Below are 23052 nucleotides of genomic sequence, written 5' to 3' on the forward strand. Positions count from 1 at the left end.
ATGCATCTAAAAGTTGCAGGATGGTGGCCCTTGAGGACTGGACTTGGGGATCCCTGCTGTACATTGACTTCCATTAATTTTCTGCAGCATAACTCATATCCTAACCATCACATACCATACATAACTCTAACCCTATGCCAATTCACACCTTAGTCCTAAACTTAACCCCTAACCCAAAAATAGCCTTTTTCCTCGTGAGAACTACACATACGCACCACGCATGCATGTACACACACATGTTCTATTACTTTTGTATCCATGCAAGAACTTTTCATTGACTTCCATTCATTTTGGTAGCTGCAATAGTCTGCCTAACCATAACCTTATATAAAACTTCATTCACACCGCACCCCTAAACATAAGTAGTAGAGCTCCAGTAAAACTGCAAGAAATGAGCTCCTCACTTTCCACAAATGACTTCCTTTTGTTGGTAAAACTGGTGAAAGTGGTTCTCTGTATGTATTACATACATATTATACACTACTATTGAGGAAAAGCCCTAACCACAGCATGCTGCTGCCACTACCATGTGTTCAGGATGTTTTGTTTTAGTTTTTCACCAGACGTTCCAAGTTGTGTCCAAACTGCAGTTCTAACAAGTTAAAGCCTGATTTTAAATTACTTGGAAAAATGCATCAGAAGATGATTATTGGTGATTTATACTTAGTCACAAACTTTGGCGAGGAAAGAAAAAAAGGAAAAGAGGGAGAGATCATTTTTTACTGACATTGGTCCGTTTTCCGCCTGCTCACAAAGGGACTGTAGGCGTGATGAGAATGCCAAGGATACAGATTACAAAGAACTGAAGTCCTTCAGAGCCATTAAAAAGTTCATCATCTAGATTTCTCTAACAGCTTGTGTTTTTTTTTGTTTTTTTTTCCTGAGAATCTGTGACTAGGCTGGCTGTCTTGCAGACACTACTGCAGCTGTTTACGGCTGAATGGATCTTTAAGACGTCGTCATCTAGCTAGCTGATGCTGATTAGCTCCACCATCTACCAACTGTAACGCCACTAAACTCACTCAGGTTTTTGTCCCTCTCCGTTGGCGTAGATGAGGTGCTGCTGTTGTTGTTGATGAGATTTCGTTGATTTCCTCCATGATTTACTTCACCTTGTAAACCGGGCTGCATCAGGCATGAGCGACGATTAGCGGTACGACTGATGGAGCGCCGAGCCACTTGCGGCGCTGGATCTGATTTGTCGCCCCGCGATCAAATCAGTCCTCATTTAGACGCTGTCAGACACACAGATGCACCTCGTACGTCTTCCCCCCCCAGGCGCTCTCTACCGTCTCTTAAACATTTCAGAAATAAAGATCAGCTTTTCTGTTCTGTTTTATGATCATCTTAAAGGGTTTATTAATGCTCTCCAAACTCCTGCCATGAGCAGTGTTTGTCTAAAATGAATGTTCATCCATTTTTAAAGAACAAATTGATGCTAACTCCTGACATATGTTGTCTTTCTGCTTTTTTGTTTTGTTTTGTTTTGTTCCTCTCAGGGATCCATAGCGGAGTATGACGTTTGCCCCAAAGACAACCCCTCATATGTGTGCAATAAGAAAACCAGCTGCAAGAGCTGCTCTGTGGACCAGAACTGCCAGTGGGACAATCGCAACCAGGAGTGTATCTCACTGCCAGGTAGTTCTGACGTTCATTTAGTTTGAAATATTGGCGTCATAGCCTGAAAGTGAATAGAATAGTCTTGGTAAATAGAACGTCTTTATGGTTAAATAAATCAGGGTTTAGCAAAAATTGTGTTGGAACTGCTGAACAAGCTCACATTGTGTGCAGATATATTGTTTATTTTGTTTTCTAAAAACTGAACCGTGATTTCTCCTAACAACTCTACTTTGGTCCTATTTGTCCAACGGTCATTGATCCAGAAGTCTTCTGAGTCGTCCAGTCGTCTTTTCTCTGTTTAGAAATGGAAGCTTTCTACTGACAGCCCTTTCCACCAAGCCACACCGGATTTGTTCAGTTGCTGTTTTCTTATTTCTCTGCCTGTGCTTGCATTACAAATGTGCGCAAATCTTTGTTTAGCTTCTGTTGATGTAAAAAAAAAAAAAAAAACTATTTCACAACTGCAGAGTTTTCATTAAGTAAGAAGTAGAGATGTGCCGATCAGGTTTTTTTCCTGCCGATACCAATCACATAATTAATATTATTACTTTTTTTATCATAAACACTACCGGTTACATTATGTGGAAAAAGTAACCATGAATTCACCTTAATTTAGACAAAAACTTTTTTTTAATAACTTTTTCCAAGAAGAAAACTAAACAAAACAGGCATCCTGCAAATTGTACTGCTATTGATAATACTATCTTTAACATACTGATAACATATGAAGGTTCTGAAGAGGCTAAATAATGCAAAGAGCCAAAATAAAACCTCTCAACATTGCCCAAAAAAATCAAGTATAAAACTTAACATTCAAAGGCAAATGCAGGTTCCATTACAATAAACAATCCAGAGTTACTGAATGAAAACTTCCTGATAGCATGGCGGCTAGCTGATTACTGCTAGTTCTGATTGGCTGTTTCTGACTGAGCGGAGTAATTATGCAGAGCAGGGAGGAGATCGATTATTTTTTTTAGAGATTATTTGTCTCATGTTAGGACAGCGAAAGTTTTAATACGTATGTAAAATTTATTTTTTTAGGTTAGACGCTGCAGCTTTAAGCAGAGGTTCGGTGTGAGAGTCACTACCAGGTGGAGCAGAAGCGGCGCACGGTCTGTGAAATATTACTACCTGTAGCGCGTAGCAGCGGTTCAACAGCGAGAGCAGAACCAGCGTCTTACATCGCAGCTCGAAGACTTAAATAATTTTGCGGGTTATTTGTTTAGCTTTCTGACCGTCATGCTAATCCGGGTGAGTGTTTGTAGCTGTGCGCTGCTTTACCTGCTATCTGATCCTCCATATGTCTTTTTTACTGCAGTGAACCTCGATGTAGCCAAACTCTGTCAAGTATGGCATTGTTTTTATGTTGTATTAGCTTCGTTGTGTTGATGCATTTTGACGTGCTTCAATTTTCCGCCGCAACACGCAAACTTCCCCAGTCACTCAGTGCGTTATAGTTCCACATCGCTTAGGATTTGCTGCTGCACATTTGCGCAGTGTGAAGGAAAGAGGAGACCAGCTGCACAGGCGGGCAGAGAAATGAGATGCAGGTGATCGGTATCGGCAACAAGAACCAATGATCGCCGATCACCGATCATGCACTTTTTCACGAAAATCGGCCGATTATGATCGGTGACCGATCGATCGGCACACCTCTAGTAAGAAGTTAAGTTAAAATCAAGCGTGACTAAACTTGTTCACACGATAAAAATATGTTTACAGTCAGGGCTAGCGCTCATCATCTATCAGCCAATCGGAGGGGCTCGTCTGCTTGGAGCGACAAGCCCTGCCTACTTGGGAGTGGCTACATGTGCGACGTTTTGGAGAAATTGTAGCCAATTATTTTACAGAAGAGCTATGGATTTGACACGTTTGAACTACAAACATGTTTTTTATAAACTGTGATGTTTGACGTTGACTGAAAAAACCAAAACAAACCATCGTCCTCCCTTCTACTTCCTGTCATCTTCTTCATAGTTTCCATCAGTAGTAGCTTCTGGCTGTTGATCACGTGACTCGTGATGCAATAAAATTGCTTCAGTTACAGTTTTGCAAAATACATCTATTTCCGAAAAACCACCTCATCCTCAAAAATTTGTATCGAAAAAATGTGCTTTTTTTCTCCCAAAATTGCCACATTTCCATGAAGCAAATTTGATTTTGTACTTTCAATTTTATGGTTAATGGAAACACACTCATTGTCAGGAACTTTTTTTTTTACAGTTTCTCCAAGGATTGTTTAGCCTGAAAAGTTTTCCATGTGTGATTAATATTTCTCCCTGTAGGACGATGGTCTTCACGTTGCTTAGAAATTAATTTATTGACAACAAAAACTCCTAGAATCAATTTAAATTTTTTTCTTACCATTGTAAACTTGCTTCAGCTTGATTTCACGCTGCAATTTTCTCAATCCAGCATCTTTTCTCTCTGCTTTAGAGAACGTGTGCGGCGAGACCTGGCACCTGGTGGGCAACTCCTGCCTGAAGTTCAACACGACCAGCGAGTCGTACGACAACGCCAAGCTGGCCTGCAGGAACCACAACGCCGTCCTGGCCTCCCTCACCACGCAGAAGAAGGTGGACTTTGTCCTGAAGGAGCTGCAGATCATGAACGTCATGGTAAGGCTCGCGATGATCCTCGGATTAGCAAAAACAGAATATTCCCCTTCCCTACTGGGAAAGTGGGAGGTAAGATCCGGATGCCACACATGCAGCGAGAGAGGAGCCGATTCCAGCAGAACGGCGACGGTGTTTGATCGGCTCCAACAAGAGGGAGACACGACAAGAGTTTTCTTGTCTAATCGTTCCATTCACAGTTGACTAGTGCCAAAATTTGCCTTCAAGTATCTTTGTTCTTTTTTCCCTGGGCCCTGTTGCAATTTTATTTTTTTTCTTGTCAAGTTGTTGGACCAGTAAGCATGAAATAAGTTTCAAATGAACAGATCTTTCCCTCCAGAGCTCAGACACGTTTCATTTGCTCGATCTATTAGATTGAAACCCAGAAATCTATCTCCGCAACCCGCTAATCACTTACAGGCTGCGTTGGCTTCTTTGTCAGTGGGGAAAATGCTGTTTTTTTCATTGTTTAGCTTATAAACTACTCTGCTTTTTGAAAAAAAAAATGTTTAAACCTACTTGAACTTTTTTCATATTTGTCTTGCTACAGAAAGAAAGCTTTAACTTATTTTATTGGGGTTTTCTGATGAATCAACACAAGAAACTGGGAAAAAAAGGTCTTTCAAACATTTTTCTAAATTGTAATCTAAAAAAGTGTGAAGTTCATTTGTTTTTCTTTTTTGTAAATTCTCTCAAACTGTCGGATTGGATTCAGTTAAACACAGATAAACTCACATTTACTAATCAAATGTCTGAAGACTGAAGTTGCACTGGGTTTTATTAGTGGGTATCAGAATAAAGGAGGCTGAATATAAAATTACGCCACACCTTTTTTTTTTCTTTTCTTTGGGATGAAAAAGGTCTCATAAAATTCCAGTCACTTATATTTCTATTTGTTGTCATGACACAACAAAATGTGTACATTTGAGGGGAATCAAATAATTACAATACCAGTCTCAGAACTGGGAGTTTATTTCTGAGTTAGTTAAAACTTTTTGAGAGGAAAGGGAAGGATTTATAAGAAACGAGAAAAGAGCACAAAGCACATGCAGTGTGTATTTTTGGTTGTTACCATTATTATTATTTTTTAGGTCCAAGCGTGCACAAAGGCGGTTAAAAGACTTCTTCTTATGTGATGTTGACGTCGGCTTTTCCAAGGATTTTTCTGCCAGGATCAATCAATCCGAACTCTGGAATTACATGTCAGCCCTACTGTAATTTGTCTCTCTCAGAAAGCCTGCACTCTTTCTTTGACATGGCAGCATATCTGCAGACTAGACATGGGTTTAAGTTGGAGAGCCCTTCAAGTCAGGTGAAATAAACCTGTCTTATTCCAGATAAATGACTGCTCTGTCATTTTTCCTCTCCCCTCTCCTTCTTCAGTCAGGGTGCAGCTGTTTTCTGAAACAAAAAGACGATACTTCTCAAATAGTGATTGTTTGTTTTCCCCCAATCTTTACGTTAATCTAATTGGTGGGAAGTTGCCACCATTATTTATAACAGCTATAGTTTTTTTGTTTATGGAACCAAATGAACAGAACATGCCAAAACCGGACGCATAATCGAATCTTTCCACTTGATTCATCAGTACAAGACAACAATGACTCCCTGGGTGGGGCTGAGGAAAATCAACGTGTCCTACTGGTGCTGGGAGGACATGTCGCCCTTCACCAACACCACCCTGCAGTGGCTTCCCGGTGAGCCGAGCGACGCCGGGTTCTGCGGCTACCTGGCCGAACCGGCCTCCAGCGGGCTGAAAGCGCAGTCCTGCATCAACCCAGTGAACGGCAGCCTGTGTGAGCGACCCGGTAAGCTGCCGACGTTGACACAAAACCAAGGCGGACTGTCTGACCATTAAATGTTTCTTTGTATAAAGAGTGCACTGATTTCAGCTTTCTGTCTGACCACCGATCTTTAACAAGCCTGATCTACTAATTCCGATTTTGGCCAATGTCCTTTTTTTTCTTTTTTCCCCCTCCCAAAACTGACAGCAGCTGATTTTCGGACTTTTGCAACGGTAGATAAAATCAGTTTCACATATAAATATCGGTAGATTGCCTCTCATTTGAAATGGACCAAATCGGCTTGTCATAGTTACACGTTTTTGCTGAATAATAAATTGTCTTGGAAATTATTGCAATAAACAGTAATATTGTTGTTTTAAGACAATTTTGAATTAATACAATGGTTATGGTGGAATAATGCAGGAACACATTCTCAAAGATCAATAATTTTAATGTGCATTTAACATTGAAACTGGAAGACATTTTAAGACACCAGAAAAATACTTTAGTTTTAAAGTTGCTTGTTTTAATTTATCTTGCGATGAATTGGTTAGTTGCTTATTGCGACAGTTATTTCTTTATATTTACAGTTCAAGAACTTTTGCCCATTTTGTCAAAAAATACAGCCAAGAATTTTCTAACGTATGGCATAGAAATGAAGTAATAACAATATTTTCCACAAGTTTCATACATAACATCCTACTAAAATAAATGAATATTGTATTAAGGGAGAAAAAAAACAAATCCTCATTCAGTCTCCTGCTCCTCTTTTCCAGAGGCGAATCGGCTCTTAACCCGTCTCTTCATGCTTTCTCCTCTTAGCGAACCACAGTGCCAAGCAGTGCAAGACCCCCTGTGCCATGCGGACCACCTGCAGCGAGTGCACCAGCGGCACCTCGGAGTGCATGTGGTGCAGCAACATGAAGCAGTGCGTGGACTCCAACGCCTACGTGGCGTCCTTCCCGTTCGGCCAGTGCATGGAGTGGTACACCCTGAGCAACTGTCCACGTAAGACGACTTTTTCCTCTGGCTTCAATACTAACACCATTGGTATTCTTAGCCACGCTGCAAAGTAGAAAATGTTCAGTCCCAAAATAATTTCCCCATAATCACATTGTGGTATAGAACGCAACAATGTGATTTATGCTGGTAATCCCCGTCTAATCTCCTCTGCTGCTCCGAACATTACTCGTTCAGAATCCGCAGAAAACATGAGCTGGATCTCGCTGATTTATTTATTTATTTTTGGCACTTTTTGATGGATCGTCCTGTTTGTTTTTTAGTTCATTTGTTAACATACTGAGGTGAGAATAAGAACTGAACCCAAGTGTTGCTGTGTTTGTAAAACACCTGAGTTGCATCGTGCTGTATAAAAACGAAGCTCAGGTTTTGGTGTCAGAAATGGGCAGGAAAACCTTGAAAGATTTCACAGCTGAAAGTCGGGAGCTGGGTAAATTTCTTCAGGCTTTCCCCCAGAAAACCTTCTAAACCCGGTGGTAGGGGGCGCTAAGGCTTAAAAAAAAAAGTTAAAAGTTACAAAAATTCAGAAGTTCACAAGCAAACGTGTGAGGCCGACGTCAGGTGGAGAGTGGTACGCACTGCCCAGTTCAATGCGTCATCTACAAACGTACTTAGTCCATCTTTACTGTCACTGTTACCGGTGTACAAAAGCCCTTTTTAGAGTAAACCATTGAAACTTAGTCTGGCGGGAGTACAAGTAAAGCCTGGTGGCCCACTGGGGGAATTCCTGAACTGATATCTGCTACAAAAAATGTCTTATTTCAGCTAAAAGGGCTAAAACTAGCCATTAACGAGCGGCGTGTCCTAACTTGTCCTAAGATAGGAAATGGATTTTTATTTTGCTTAATGAGTAAAATATCGCACATTTGTTGTGCAAGTGGAAAGAGGTAAAACTTGAGATTAGACATTGAAATGTGAACATTTCTTAATAAAGAACTGAACTTTTTCACATGACTGGATGAATCTCTCAGAATTTTATGTTGTGGTACCTCAGCATCTTCAAGATTTGATGTTTGTTTTTTTTCCCCTTTAATTCAGCAGATTAGATAGTAACTATAAAATTTCTAAAGAAATTTAAACGGGGCCTGCCAAAATGTTCCCATCTGTTGGAACGCAGCGTTCTGATGCTAAAAATTAGCAACAATGCTAAAGTAAGCTACAATGTACTCAATAGCATGTGGAGAGTCACAAGCACGTTGAGTAACATGGACTTACTCCATTCAGTATGTTAAAATTAGTGTACAAGTTAAAATTAGCCAAAATGCTAATGTTAGCCTGAATGCTACCAGTGGCATACGGAGTATAATAGCATGTTGTCTTACATTGACTCCCTCCATTCAGTGTGCTGAACATGGCTAATAAATAAACAAAATGGCTAAAAAGCTTATTTTAGGGAAAAGGTCAAGCTAATATGGACAGTAGCTGCTACTAATGTGGGCAGTAACTCATTAGCAATGTTTGTGCACAGCCTTCTGATTGTTACTTTTGTAAAAATCACATGTTTACGTTGTGGCACTTGGTTACCAGAAAATACGCTCATCGCTTAGCAACAGATTAATAACAAATATTGTTACTGTTAAAAAAAAACATAAGATTTCTTCTGCTCTTTTGAAATACTGCTTATTTTACACAATTTACTACTTAATTAGAATTGTGCAGTTGGTGAATTTTCAGAAAAGTGAAATTATTTATTTATTTGTCATTGGTGGTAAATATATTAAACATACATGTCTGTAGGAAGTGTTGAGCCAATGTGGCGTCTCTGTAGTTCCAACAGGAAGCTCTGCCCTCCTCTGTAGGAACTGAGTGTTCCGCCATCGCTGTAGTTCCCTGCATCTCTGCCTTCCTCAGTGTTCTGTTGCCATGGTAATTAATCCTCTCTGATAACTGTTGCGTGATGAGACACAGAGGGGGAGACAAAATGTTATCTCTGTTTTGAGTCTAACTGTGTCAGTTGGTTACAAGCCGCGTTAATTGTGAAAGGAAGCCGCAGCCTTTGCAGTGCTCTCCTATGCTTTGCTCTGGCAGGCCCCAATTAGAATGTGGCATAGTGGCCTAAAAGCTCTGTTGTAACTGTAAGTGGCGCTGTTGTTTTTGCTCCAGCTGAAAACTGCTCCGGCTACAGAACATGCGGCCAGTGTTTGGACCAGCCCGGTTGCGGCTGGTGCACGGACCCCAACAACACGGGGAAAGGCCAGTGCATCGAGGGTTCCTACCGAGGGCCCTTCCAGACGTTGGTCCCGGCGCCATCCACCCTGCCCGGTCTGCCCGCCAGCCCCCATCCCTCCCTGAACTCCAGCATGTGCCCCAGCGAAGCCAAGTATAACTGGTCTTTCATTCACTGCCCAGGTAGGATCCAAGGGGTTGTTTGCTGTATGCGCTGTCCCTATTTAGATTGATTTTTTTTTTTTTTTTGTCATGTATGTTTCAGTTTTACAAAACTATAAAAAAAAAAAAATTCTTTTCAAGGCATCTTCTTGTTCTTTTTTATTTTTATTTTTTTTAAAGATGTTTCAATTTCTAAAAATTAGACTAGAGACATCAGAGATTAGCAGCTTGATCTCTGGTGACCTAGGGAAACTTTGGGGGGAAAAAAAAAAAGTAATGTCTCAAACAATATTTTTTGTTTGCGTAACTAATCATATTTAGTTAATCAAACCAAATATGATTAACACATGTTTAATTTGATTTTGTATATGTGGGTGGAGTGGTTGACCTTTGTTGACCTCTGCCAACACATTATCATTATTATTATTATTAATTAAAACAATAGTGTCAAAAACAAATCATTTTTGCTGCAAGAACATTTAGCTTAACTTGAAGAATGTGGGGCATGACCAACTCTACTCTGGTTGACGGGCTTAGTCAAAGTTCAGGGGTATGAATGCTTTTGTAAGACACCTGAATGACGATGTTTGGATCATTTGTTGCGTGAGAGCCTTGGCTTTGACAGACGGCTTCATACTTGTTCAGTCCCTCACATAAACATTGTTGTTTGTGTTTGTAAATGAGCATACAGATCCGTCCATGTTTGGCCCCGAGGCTGTTTATTGCTAAACCTTAAAAAAAAAAAAAAATTATTTATTTATTTTCCTCCAGGGCTTGTATGTGTGTCTGAGACATTAATGCAGTACGCGCTTTGTTTACTCCCTGCCAGCCTGTCAGTGTAATGGCCACAGTCAGTGTGTCAACGAGAGCGTGTGCGAAAAGTGCGAGGACCTGACAACCGGCCGACACTGCGAGAGCTGCATCTCCGGTTTCTACGGCGATCCGACCAACGGGGGCAGCTGCCAGCGTAAGTACCCTTTCAGGTCTGCGCCAGATCGGCCCGTCAGCTTTCCACTGCATGCTCCCTCGTCCAACATGTCACTTTTTTTACTGTTAATTTTTACGTCTGCTGCGTCTCTGAGCCCTGGCGGCTCCTGTTGGGATATTAAAGATTTACTCCTTCCACAGACGATACCGACAGTCACTCAATCAGGCTATAAATCAATCGTTTAGCGTTTGGACAGCCTAATTTCGCTTTCTGGTATATCACTGCTGCTCTCTGTTGTATATTCTCTTTCTGTCTCCACTTGATTTACATTCACAAGGGTCTGCATCAGTGACACTTAATCAGTACATAAGGCTGTTAAAATGCACCGTTTTTCCTTTGTTACTAGGAGTGCACAGATTGCAGTTTTCTGGCCGATCACAATCTTTCATTCCGATTTTGACAGATTTTTTTTTCTTTTTTTAAATAACTTGTTGGGTGTTTTAAGGTCATCACACACCTTCAGTGTTCCAATCTTATTTTATTATACAACAATGAACTATACACGCTTGAGCTACAATAGACAGTACTCTTAAATATAAATGAAAAGCTTAAAGCGTTGCTGCGTTAGTCGATGCTAAATTAACTGAACCAGAAGAGTTTTATTTTCCATAGTTTACATTTTTTCCCCTACCTTTGTCGAGGTTGAGCAAAAACGGAGTGGCTAATTTTCAGACCTTAATTCCTCTAGTGGTAGCTTCTGCTAACTGAAGACTTTGTTGTGTTAACCCTAAAGTGCTAATCATAAACATTGGTTCTGCTAATGTTAAAGCAATTAGCAACCAAGAATTTAGGGGAAGCTAAGTCCGCTAAATGTTTTCAAAGTTAGCAAAAAAGCTACAGAGCTAAACAGAAAATTAGCTTTACCTTTAACATGAAAAATGCATTTGTAGATCTGTGATTCATTGATGAAATCTATCCTATAGAATGAATTTTGAGTGTTTGAAGTATTGAAGTGAAAGGTTTCCCCAATACACACCAGACATACTCTTTGTTAGTAAATGTTATTTCAGAAGAAATGGAGCCCTCATCGTGACTCTTCCTGTTTTTCCTCCAGCCTGTAAGTGTAACGGCCATGCCAGCATGTGCAACCCCAGCAACGGGAAATGTTTCTGCACCACCAAAGGCATCAAAGGAGATCGATGCCACATGTGAGTTTCACTTTATGCTTATGTTATTTTATAGCTTAAAACCACAATATTATTACATCATATTTCCTTTATATGTTTATATATTTCTGTCTGATAGATGTCAAAATTTTTTGAACACCCTTTCTGCGCTGTGCAGTATTTGTTTTAGGAAGCAGGATTTGAGTTTCACAAGGCTCTGTAGTTAACATGACATTTGTCAAAGTATTCATTCCGACTCTTTGAGGTTTTTACAAAAACAATCCATATGTGTTCGATTGGGATTCTGTTATAGACACTAAATAGCTGATAAGTGGGATAAAAAGTAGATTTGCAGAAAAAGAAAATTCTATAAAGAAATTAAATTCCTATTCCTGATTCAAAATGCTGAAAAATCTAATTTAGTTTGCCTTTTTTTGTGAAATTGTATTTTGAATAATTCAGTAATTTTTCTGTCTTTAAGAAAAGGCAGGCACTGCAGTACCTGATTATAATCGGTATTAGATGTGATTTTAAAACAATACTTCAGCATTTAAAAAGCAGATTTTCACCTTCTCCTCCCAGGAGAAATGTTCTTACTGCTTTTTCCTGAACTCCTTCAAAGTCATGTATTACTTTTAGAATGACATTATTTTAGGATCTAAACTATCCCACCTAAATATTAATGAGTCTAAAAGACTCCTTAGTCTGTCCTGAATTCTTCTGATCATTTTTTGCCTTTTATCGTCCGTCTGGCCTTTATGATTATAGGACTTTGGAGAAACCCATTAAAACCTCCAGATAATGACTGGATGAATGGCCGTCAGTATGAAAACGAGGCCGTATTTGTCCCGTTTCTGCGGGAAAATGTTTCCCGTTCGTTTCCTCTCGGGTTCATTGTTCCCCCGTCCACCAACATTGTGATGTTAATTCAGCAGACAGAAAAATCAACCCTCCTTTCTGTTTTCCTTTTGTTTCATTCGCTCCATGCTAACCACCCACCTCCCATTTCGGCTCACCTTTTCTCAACCTTTGTTTTTAAGGTGTGAAGTGGAGAGCCGTTACCAAGGCAACCCCCTCAAAGGGACATGCTACTGTAAGTGTAACTCCTATTATTACCAAATCCTGAAAAAAAAGAAGAGAAAAATCTCTCATTCAAGTCAATGCAAAGTGAGTCTTATAGCGAAAATGACAGAGGATAGATAGGAGACTTCAGAGAAAAGCTATAGAGTATAGATATGATGACAATAAATAATTTATTTTTATATATTTATTCAATTTTAATGATTGATCATTTTAACTATATATTAATGTCATTTTTATTTTAGATTTTTAAATTATTTTACCATGTATGGTAAATATATATTCTTTCAATTCAATCCTCTTTATTTAGACACAATTATGGTCCATTAACAGACAGAACAAGAACAATAAAAAAGAAAAAGAAAAAACATGTAATAAAATAATCAATCACTGATATATAAACTAATGCGCCAGTGATTCCACAAACTGGAGAAGAATCTCACTGAGCTTTGATCAGGATTGATCAAAGTCTGAATGATGCTGTTTGCAGAGTCCGTTACTCTACACATACATCTGTGCATAATGTTTCGAAGCACAACAGTGCAGGTTGGTACATTGGCATTCACAAACATCTCACTGGCTCTACTCCATCGGGGCACCCTAAGCAGCATCCTCATGCCATCATTATAAGCGACCTGAAATTTATTCATACTGCTTTTCCTGTCACGCCGCCACAGGTGGGCTGTATACATTGGAGTACAGTATGCTTTAAAAAGTGCAATTTTGACAAATACTGAGCACATGGAGAACTTCCGAAGGAGAATATTAGCTTGTACATATTGAGTACAACGCTCCCTGTAAATGTCTCTATCATCACAGGTCAGCCGAGATGTAATGCCCAAAATATTTGACCTCATCAGTGACCTAGTGGATGCTGCCAGACAGGGTGAAGTCAAGAAAAGATAATTTAGTGTCTTCTTTGCTCTTGACAATCATGATGTTGCTCTTTTTGCATTATATTTAATATTATGCTGTAACTCATACTGAGAGCAAACCCTTAACAGTTGCTGCAGACCAGCACTATATGGACAGAATATCACAAGATCGTCAGCGTACATCAGGTGGTTGATGGTTCGCTTCTGCTTTCGAGCCGCCGTCCACACAACGGTGCTCCATGCTTGGGACTGGGACAGCACATTCTCACTTTTTCCCGATAGCTCCGGTGCCAGGGCCGCTGCAGGTGCCTGCGTCAGGGCCGCCACTTCGCCCGTCCGCTCGGATGAGCTGCAAAGACTCTCAACAGCAGCCAACCGGCGATCCATAGCTGCTGTACTTGCTGCAAGGTTTTTGTTCTTGGGTCTCCATAGCTTCTCTCAGGCTCAATACGTCTCTGCTAAGCCGCTCCATTTGGCTAAGAAGAGCTGACGCATTCTTGCTGCCAAATTCGACAGGTGGTAGCTCATCCAGGTAGTGTGAGACAAACCTGGGAATATTCTCTCCACATTCATTGAGCACCTTCAGGCAGTCTTTAATGTTATTAGTATCCTTTTGAGGGCCTTTATGCCTGATGCAGCGCACTGAAGTTGTGCAAAATTCAAACAACAAACACTTGGACTCTTCAATCCATTCAGATGAGAAGTTGCTTGACACCAGCAAAACAATCTCATCTTGTGACGGTCCTCATTTTGATGACAATAAAGTTTAAAAGCTCATTCTCTATGACCACTGTCCCATCTGCTGTTTTATATGAAAAAATCTGATTTTGTTTGAGAACCTCCAGTACGCACCGCCATACTTGCCGCCATCTTGTCACCCAGAAGTGATATATATATATATAATTTTTTTTTAAATTTAATGTTATTTTAGATTATCATTATTTTAATACAAAACATTAAGAAATGTTTTGTATTAATACCAATACTGTTTTGGGTAATTTTGTATTATTAATTTTGCATTAATTTCTTAATGTTTTATTAATTTAGTTTAAGAATAAATAGGTTGTTTTATTATCTTATTGTCATCTTATTTCTTTTATTTTTCCATTTTAATTCTTTTATTTTTTTATTTTGTTAATTATACATATATAAATTATAATTTGACATTTTTAAATTTATTATGTATAATATCATTCATAATCGGTGCAATTATTTTTTTCTAAAAGATAAATAGGAATGTATGGCAATTTAGTTAAAAAAAAAAAATCTAATGTTAATTTGGCAACCTGTTTGTTTTTTTGGTCAGGTACACTCTCTTGCACATTAGATTTTACAGAAGAGGACTGGTTGTTTGTTGTTTCCCCCAAACCCCTTCTCCACAGCAATCCTGTCGTCAAAGAATCTGGTGATTTCACGGTTTTGGACAGGACTGCAATGTGATTTAGAAAGCTGTCAGAGATTAATGAACAGGAGTTTATGTTATCACTGGAGTTAAAACTAAATGCTGAAGCAATTCCCCTGACTGATTGGCAAGTCAATGAAAACCACCCAACAAAAAGTTTGAATTCCCCATCTCCCCCTTCTGCTGTAAACGTTCATCACCTTTTTTTTTTTTTCGTGCCATTTTTAGACTCACCAGAGCGGGAACAACAAAGACATTAATTGGTTAGTTAAACAGCAGATAATGAAACGGCAGTCGTTTTGATTATCCAGCTTAGTGATCGGTTTAATGATTTAATTTAAAATGAAATTCTTTGGGTTTTCTTCAGGTTGGGATGTACCTTGTGGAGTTTAGCGTCTGGTTACACTGTAGATGTGCTGCCTCTTAGTGGGAGAGACTTACATTATCACAGCAAATATTAAGCAAATGTTACCAGAAGCATTTTTAAGAAGTATTAGGTTGCACCCTAAAATCCATTGCCTTATTCCCAGACTCCCCTTGATTTAATACTTTGCAAAGAGATATTTTTCTACAATTATAAATCAACTTTTGCCTTTTTTTGATTGCAAAAGAAGTCAAATGTTGTCAAATTTTATTTGGTGCCAATTCTCAATTATATTTACATCTGGACCCTTACTAGGCCAATCTGAAAATGTGGAAATGCTCCTTATCAGAGCATTTCCACAATAGTAACACAGTTGCGGCATCATGAGATTTCAACTGCGTCTTATTAGGGGGGTGAATACAAATGCTCATCACATGTTGCTGTTTTTCTTTTTTCTGTAAGAAAAAATGGGAAACATTTCAGGTCATTGGAGGACTTAGTAACTATTTTTAGCATTGCTAGCATATTTACACACATCTATTACAAATGTATGTAAATCTTTGTCTGTATTCTCCTAATGTTGAAAAAACTCAAGTTCTCAATTGTGATGTTTCCATTAAATAAGACATTAAAGTCGCACGTGAATAAGCTTGTTCATGCCATAAATCAATAAAAATCATGGCAGCAACAAATGTAAACAGTTAAATGAAATGTATCCATGCATTCATATGGGAGAGGCTACGTATGCAGCATTTTGGGAAAATTGTATGCATTCAACACACTGGGATGTGAGTTTTTAGGAACTGTGATGGTGTGAGAGCTCTGATGGACCAGCAGCACCTTGTCTAGAAAGAAAACAAAAACCAAAATCCTCCATCTACTTCCTGTCTTCTTCTTCATAGTTTCTACCAGTAGCAACATTGGGCTGTTGGTCACATGACTCCTGTGGATCAACAAAACGTATTTCCATTGCAGTTTTACAAAATGCATCCATTTTGATGCGGGTGAAAACCCACCGTGTTGGACAAAGTTTTTCTCTCTTTTGAAATTGCCTCGTTTTCATTAAGCAAATTTATTTTCATGATTTCGATTTAAGCAATTCTGTGGTTAATGGAAACGCAGCTGCTGTCTCCTTGAACGCTTTCTGATAATGACTCGGGCTGCACCAGCTGGTCGATACGTTCTCACTTTTGGAAGTTAGTCGTTGAAATCGTAACCTTTTCACCTACTAAAACACGTGACGGTTACAAGTTGAGATTAAAAGTCTTATTGCAAAGACCAGGGACATTGTTTGGTGGTGTAAATTTTAAATATGATTGTTTTTCTGTCTCAGTAATCAGAACTGAATTCAATCAGCTGATAAACCAGTATAGAGACACAACAACTCATTTATAAGGATCTTTTTCTTTTGCTGCTTCCCAGCTCAACCTTTGGACATTGAGTTGTGGCAGCAGAATTTCTCCTGAAAGAGGTTTTACCAGTCTGAGGATAGATGTATTTCTCTGTAGTAATTGTTATTTTTCTTCAAAGGTTGGGGCAGGACGAGAAGCATCCTATATATATATATATATATTTTTTTTTTTTAGAACAGCAGCTGGCGCGGCTACACACTGACAAAGAAAATGGCTTTTCCTGTGCCGGTCAATAAAGACGAAGAAAGGCTGGGAAATTGAATTCTCGGTTTCTAGATCGTGACGAATAAAGTCCAGAGAAAAGTGTAAAACAAAAAGGAAACCTTTGCGTTTTTTGTTTTTTGGGTGACTCGTTGACTCTGTTGTTTTGATGCTGTAATGGTTTCATGACCTTTTATCACAGGACAAACACACACAGCACAAACACACACACACAAAATAAACATTCTGGTGGGGGGAAAAAAAATAAAAATGGAGAAATAATGGGGATCATTTCCCGCCCGGAGCGCTGTCTGAAAGCATGTTACCGGGCGACCTTCAAGCCAGACTTATTCGCCTGTTTTGGCCTCTCTCTCCAGACACGCTCCTCATCGACTACCAGTTCACCTTCAGCCTGTCGCAGGAGGACGACCGCTACTACACCGCCATCAACTTCGTGGCCACACCTGAGGAGGTATGTCAGGCAGAAAACGCCCCGCCGTCATGGCAGCTGTCTACTTGCTAAGAATAAATATATCGAGTTAACCACCACATGACTGAGGTGCTTTATTTTCTGATTACAGTAGTCATGTGTCCCCTACTGCTGCTCCTCTAACATGTTTCCTCTTTGGCATTACCTGAAGTGAGTCGATGAATGCTCAAGAGAGGAAAGGAAGAAAGATTTCTGCTTTTATAAAGCTCCTTAGTATCAATTAACATTGACCTTTATCAGCACCATGCAACAACACTTACTTTCTCTGAGGACAGTAAGATTGAACTTAGTATTTTAGTTACAAAAATATTAAATAGGGTAACCCTAACCCATTCGTAAAAGCCTTCGCATGTTATTAGCATGGTTAGCCTTAAACACAACAAAAAACCAGAGATGGTGACCAACAAAGTTTGGGTGGAGTCATTTGTCAAACCTTTAGCAGGAGCTCCAGCACGATGTAGTCCTCCATTGCTGTTTTCTGTCTCTGATGTTCTCCTTAAGATATGGTGTGACCTTTTTGGATGAAACTCTTTTAGTTTAGACTGCAAATACAACCCAACCCAAAGCCCTTGAAGCTTCTATAACTTTAACAAGATTGTAGTTGGTCAACAAAGTAGTTGGTCTATCATCATCTACTTTGTAAAGTGGAAGGAAAATAACGCCCGTTTTCATAGACTTGGCAAATATAAATCTAAAAAGTGTGGTGTGAACGTGTTTTCAGAACCCCTCAAAACCCCGCCCACACAGGAGCTCTGTTTTGATTTCAAAAACACGAACCTGTAATATCATTTTTTTTTATTCCTCCAGACCTGAAAGTGGTGCCGAACATGGAGTATGGCACGTGTATAAAGCCTCCAAACGTCGTTAGCATGGTTAGCCATAAACACAACAGAAAATAAAAAATGACCCAAAGTCCTAACAAAGTGCAGGCAGTCTTGTTTTAGTACTTGATGCACCAGCTCCTGCTGGTAATCCTCCATTATTATGTATTGTGTCTATGATGCGTTTAGGGTTATGGGTCAAGTTACGAGTCAGGCTAACATGTTAGCTTTATCACAAAAAATGTTTTTGCTGTCAACACAAATTCACAAGAGCGAAATTTTCACTCTGTAGCCTGTTTCAGGAAATAATGTTTTTGATCCCCTAAAACGCCGTTTCCATGTGAACAAACAATTAAAAACCTTCCTGTTCTAGGAAAACAAGCTCTCTTGTGGGCGGGGTTTCAGCCAATTCTTTACAAGCCAAGTTTGGCTGCTACTCCAGCAGCAGGGGTTTTTGCGTGTCTCTCTTAAACCTTTACACATTTAGATACTCACTTTCCCTTTACATCCTTTACAATCCAAAGTGCTGCTTTGACTCTGTTTTCACATAAAATACCATGATCACCAACTGTACAAACCATGTTTTATAGCCCAAGAAGTAGAACCTTAGAATGACAAAACATGCTGGATATTTCTGATATCTCTTAAGACATGAGGGTTTATTAAATACCCGCCTTGAACAGATTGACCTGTGAATCGAAGTGATGTCTTATCATCTCGTCGCAGTCACACAGATGTTTTCCCAGCAAACAAAAGCTCGTCCACTTGCGTTTATTCGCCAGGAGCATCTGGAACTGAAACTGAAATGAAAGCGTCTGATGAAACGTTCCAGATGGTTTTTCTCCCCTGATGAAGCTTTTACCAGAGTGTTGCAACCTAATCCATTTGTCATCTGAGCAGGAGCAGAGATAATTACTTTCATACAGGAAGTGATAACGGCTTGTCTGACTTAACTTCATCTGTAAGATTAGGAAAGAATTCAATTTAAATGCTTGTTCTTGCTTTTAATAAAGTGTGATTAGGAATTAAGTTTTGCATCTAAAATAAGTAAGACCTACTGTCAAATAAATGTGCAATATATTGTGTTAGACCAAAAGGTGTGCTATAGGGGTGCACTAATGGCCCTCATTTAAAAAAAAAAAAACTTATTCGAAAACTTCGGATCAGAAATCAATCCAATCTTATCTATTTGCACAAAGGTTTAAAAATCTTCCACATACTTAATAAAACAAAAAAACAATTGAAGTTTGTAGTAATAAAGTGACAGCATGTTTAAAAATTTTAAAGGTTGGATCGTTTTGTAGCTGCTGCTGAAAAGTGCTAGCTTTCAGTCTTCTTTCCTCAGTAACAACATCCAAACCGAAGAGTGACATAGTAGTTCTTAGTGTGGTGCATTCACTGATTGCATTTTAAAGTTTCTTCTCAAACTGAGCTGTAAACCAGCAGAACTCAGTCTCTCTTTGAACATCTCCAGTCATATTGTCTTCAAAAACAATATAATACACAGAGTTTGGAGTTATTAAATGAATTTATCTTCTGTTACCTGTGCCTTTTGCTCTTATTCACAAGTGTGTTTGTGCTGCTGCAGCGTGAATAAAATCTCTACTCCGCTTTCTGACCTGCGACTAAATGAGTTTCTCAGTACCTAATGAAATCAAAACTTTCCTCACTGGCTTTTGCTTCTCTTACAAGTATTTTTGTTGTTTTTGGTTTTTTTGGAGACAAATTAAAAGCAGGGATGTTGCTGCTGGTATAATTGCTATGTTTCCTCTCTCCCCACAGCCAAACCGCGATCTGGACGTGTTCATAAACGCCTCCAAGAACTTCAACCTGAACATTACCTGGGCGACCAGCTTCACAGGTACATTTCTGTGCCACAGGAAACACACCTAGCAACAAGCAGCTGCTTTACACGTCCAGCTGAAAGCGAATATTTCTTCCATTTACTTCCTAGGAAGAAAAATGAAGTTTAAAATATTGTCCTGTCGGCTTTTTTGACTTTAAATTATGAATAACTTTGGCTTAAAACGTAGACAGAGGTTGCTACTTAAAGGGTACTTTTGTAGTTACTACAATATTTTCTTACTATGTTGAGGTAAACTGTTCTGCTTTTTACTAATATTTTTAGAATTTCTTTAGTGTTCTGTTTGGCTCTTCTTTCCTACTACACCAACTTTCACTCTTTTTTTTTCTTTTTCTTTTTCTTTTTTTAAATTGTTGACTCAACATGGCTTCCTTTCCTACCTTCTTCCCTTCATCCATTATGACACTTCCTTTTTTTTTGTTTTTTATTCTGTTTTCCAGCAGGCACCCAGACCGGAGAGGAGATTCCCATCATCTCACGGTGTAACATCAAGGAATTCAAAGACAGTTTTTCCAACGAGAACTTTGATTTCCGCAACAGTCCGAACATAACGTTCTTCGTGTACGTCAGCAACTTCACGTGGCCCATTAAGATCCAAGTGAGTTTCTCTCAACCTTAACCGAAAGACAATCCTTAGGAAAATCTTTACGGTTTTTTTCAGTTATTCAGTTGAATGCAGAAAAGACTAAACGGGGAACGGCATTTGGTTTGTATTACAGCACTGTTATTAATGCTGCAAATTGATTGAAAAATTGAATCACGCTCTAGCACTGTTATTCATTGCTGTGCTTTAAAACTGTAAGCTTGAAATGTAAAAATGCATGTTTTCAATTAACGTTTGGGGAAAATGTTCAGTCATCTCAAACTGGTCAGGTCAGTTCTTCATGTTCAGGACGGTTTAAAAGAAGTCATTTTGTTGCAAACGTAATTCAGAAATGCTAACTATTAACTGGTTGTTCTTCAGTGGAAGGATAATTAATTGTTGCAATAAATAGGTTACATTTTAGCTTGGTGTTATCTAAACGTCCATCTGTTTTTTTTAAAGTGAAATTCCCCGCTGAGCACACCAGTCCGACTCTTTTCGCTCATTTTTTCACTCGCACTTGCGACTCTCCATTTCTGACCGCAGTACAAGACCGTGTAACACGCTGCTTTCAACTAGGTAACCATCTGCAAGAGAGGCTTTTAGGTCAGTGTAGGTAACGCCATTAATATGAATTATGTAATATTACCACGTTAAGCTTTTTAGATCAATCGCACGTGTTCATATGTTAACATTGATATGCCTAATAATTATTGATGTGGTTAGGATTGTTTCTTGGATTATTTTTTCGTTCTCTTAGTCATTCTTGGTGGACCTGCTTTTTTTTCCCCCACTTCTTCCTCTCTATATGGATGTTACGTCCACCAAGGGCACAAAATACTTGAGGACACGAGACAAGAATGAGGGTTCAACAAAATATTTTATTCTTAAACTCACTTGATCTTTGGTTTTTTGGTTCAGCTGCTTCTGATTTTCTGTGAAGAAAAAGAGTTAAATGCCCTCAGTTTCCCGTGTCCCAAAAAAAAGAAACAAAACCCCAAAAGTATTAACAGAAAGTTGGACCTGGTGAACCGATCAAACAGAACAAAACGGTACAGCCGGGGGCCGACCCTATAGAGGGCCGTCGGAGCCCCTACTAGTACCGGACTAAAGCAGAAAAGAACCTAATGCAAAAGAAAGATTGAAAACAGGACAACCGGTCCCACCAGGCCAAAATCACAATGAAAAAGCAAACAAAGTCTAACAGAAATACCGCATGGCAGGCTGGAAACGTCAGCTGCAGCCCACAGCGACTTCATATATTTTGTAGTTTTCTTGTTTCTCGCTGGACTTTACTGCTACGTAAAACTTTGAGTCACGCTAGCTCCTAACACATTTTCTAACTAGCAACCTAGCCTTTTTACATCCATCATGGTTGAGTGCAAATTTATCGCCGGCTGTCTGGACGATGCTCATCTTGGCAATTGGCTTACTTCACTTGCCATTCTTTACAATTTATTTATTTGTGATTTTCTTTTGTGCATTTTTGTTGCCGTGCAGGTCTTAAATTCCTTTCAAAGCGGTCTTAAAAAGTTCTTAAAAAGTTTTAAGTTTGTGTTGGTGAAACCTGCAGATGGTTACCCTCGTATAGTTGGCATATCGTGACCGTTTTTCTTTCTGAACCAGAGGTGCAGTGTTTTCATTTTCATATAAAGTAGGGGTCAGCATCCGCTCACTTGTAGGCAGGAAAGCTGTTTTGGCCCTGATACAACCGAGGCTCGTTGCTTGCAGCCATCGAAAAGTTGAAAACTTGCGACTTAAGTATAACCACTGGGGAGGCTTTCTCTACATCAGCTTTACATATATCAAAATCCTAAAAGTTATTGTTCTCGTTTCTCAAAAGTTTTAGGTCTAAATGAGACGTTGGAGGCTGTCCTGAAAATGTGTCCAGTGTGGAGGAGCTGCTGCTCCTTCAGAGCAGAGTGTGTGTGCTGGACTGGTTGATGTTTGCTTCCTGGCAGCTGCAGTGAATGAGACCCTTCATCTGCTGTCCTGCTAGCCGCCAGCGTGTGTTTATGTGGCTTTGCTACAATCAGTGCTGAACTCGGGGAAGCACTCCACTGCGGATGATGGAGAGAATGCAGTCTTTCATCAGCGCTGTAGCTGTTGTGATGTTTAGTAAATCAAAGACTCCTTGTTTTTTTATTATTATTATTTGTCGCAAGACTAGCTAATATTTACTGTGAATAAACTTAAGAAGAGTACTGCCAACGTCACACAGTAAAATAAAACCTCTGTCCCAAAATATCCAGACATCTTCCTTTCTTCTACCTGTACTTCATTCCTACCTTTCTTACCTTCCCTCATTCTTTCCTTCTTTCTTTCCTTCATTGTACCTGTACTTCATTTCCTTTCTTCCCTAGTGTTGAGTTCAGAGCTGGTATCGGGTAATTCCAGAAACTTTATGCTTTCATAGCAGGTTTGATGTTGGTTTAAGATATTTTCTCTGTTAAAAATAAATACCAAAAGCTCAGACTTAACGTTTATAAGACAATATAA

At 39.3% G+C, this 23052-nt stretch overlaps 1 protein-coding gene across 2 annotated transcripts in view; it reads left to right on the plus strand.

The window, feature by feature from the left end:
- atrn (attractin) overlaps window positions 1-23052 on the plus strand; it is a 143149-nt gene that overhangs the window by 35706 nt on the left and 84391 nt on the right. For both annotated transcript variants that reach the window (XM_081603589.1, XM_081603590.1), the window contains exons 14-24: window positions 1500-1638; window positions 4057-4238; window positions 5824-6043; window positions 6842-7027; window positions 9143-9388; window positions 10197-10334; window positions 11410-11503; window positions 12502-12554; window positions 17173-17267; window positions 19889-19967; window positions 20411-20568. In XM_081603589.1, the coding sequence (XP_081459715.1) occupies window positions 1500-1638; window positions 4057-4238; window positions 5824-6043; window positions 6842-7027; window positions 9143-9388; window positions 10197-10334; window positions 11410-11503; window positions 12502-12554; window positions 17173-17267; window positions 19889-19967; window positions 20411-20568 (1590 nt within the window). The remainder of the gene's footprint in view (window positions 1-1499; window positions 1639-4056; window positions 4239-5823; window positions 6044-6841; window positions 7028-9142; window positions 9389-10196; window positions 10335-11409; window positions 11504-12501; window positions 12555-17172; window positions 17268-19888; window positions 19968-20410; window positions 20569-23052) is intronic.

This window comes from Poecilia reticulata, chromosome 22, assembly GCF_904066995.2.
Source record: "Poecilia reticulata chromosome 22, P_reticulata-male-v2, whole genome shotgun sequence".
In the NCBI taxonomy this organism is placed as follows: domain Eukaryota; kingdom Metazoa; phylum Chordata; class Actinopteri; order Cyprinodontiformes; family Poeciliidae; genus Poecilia; species Poecilia reticulata.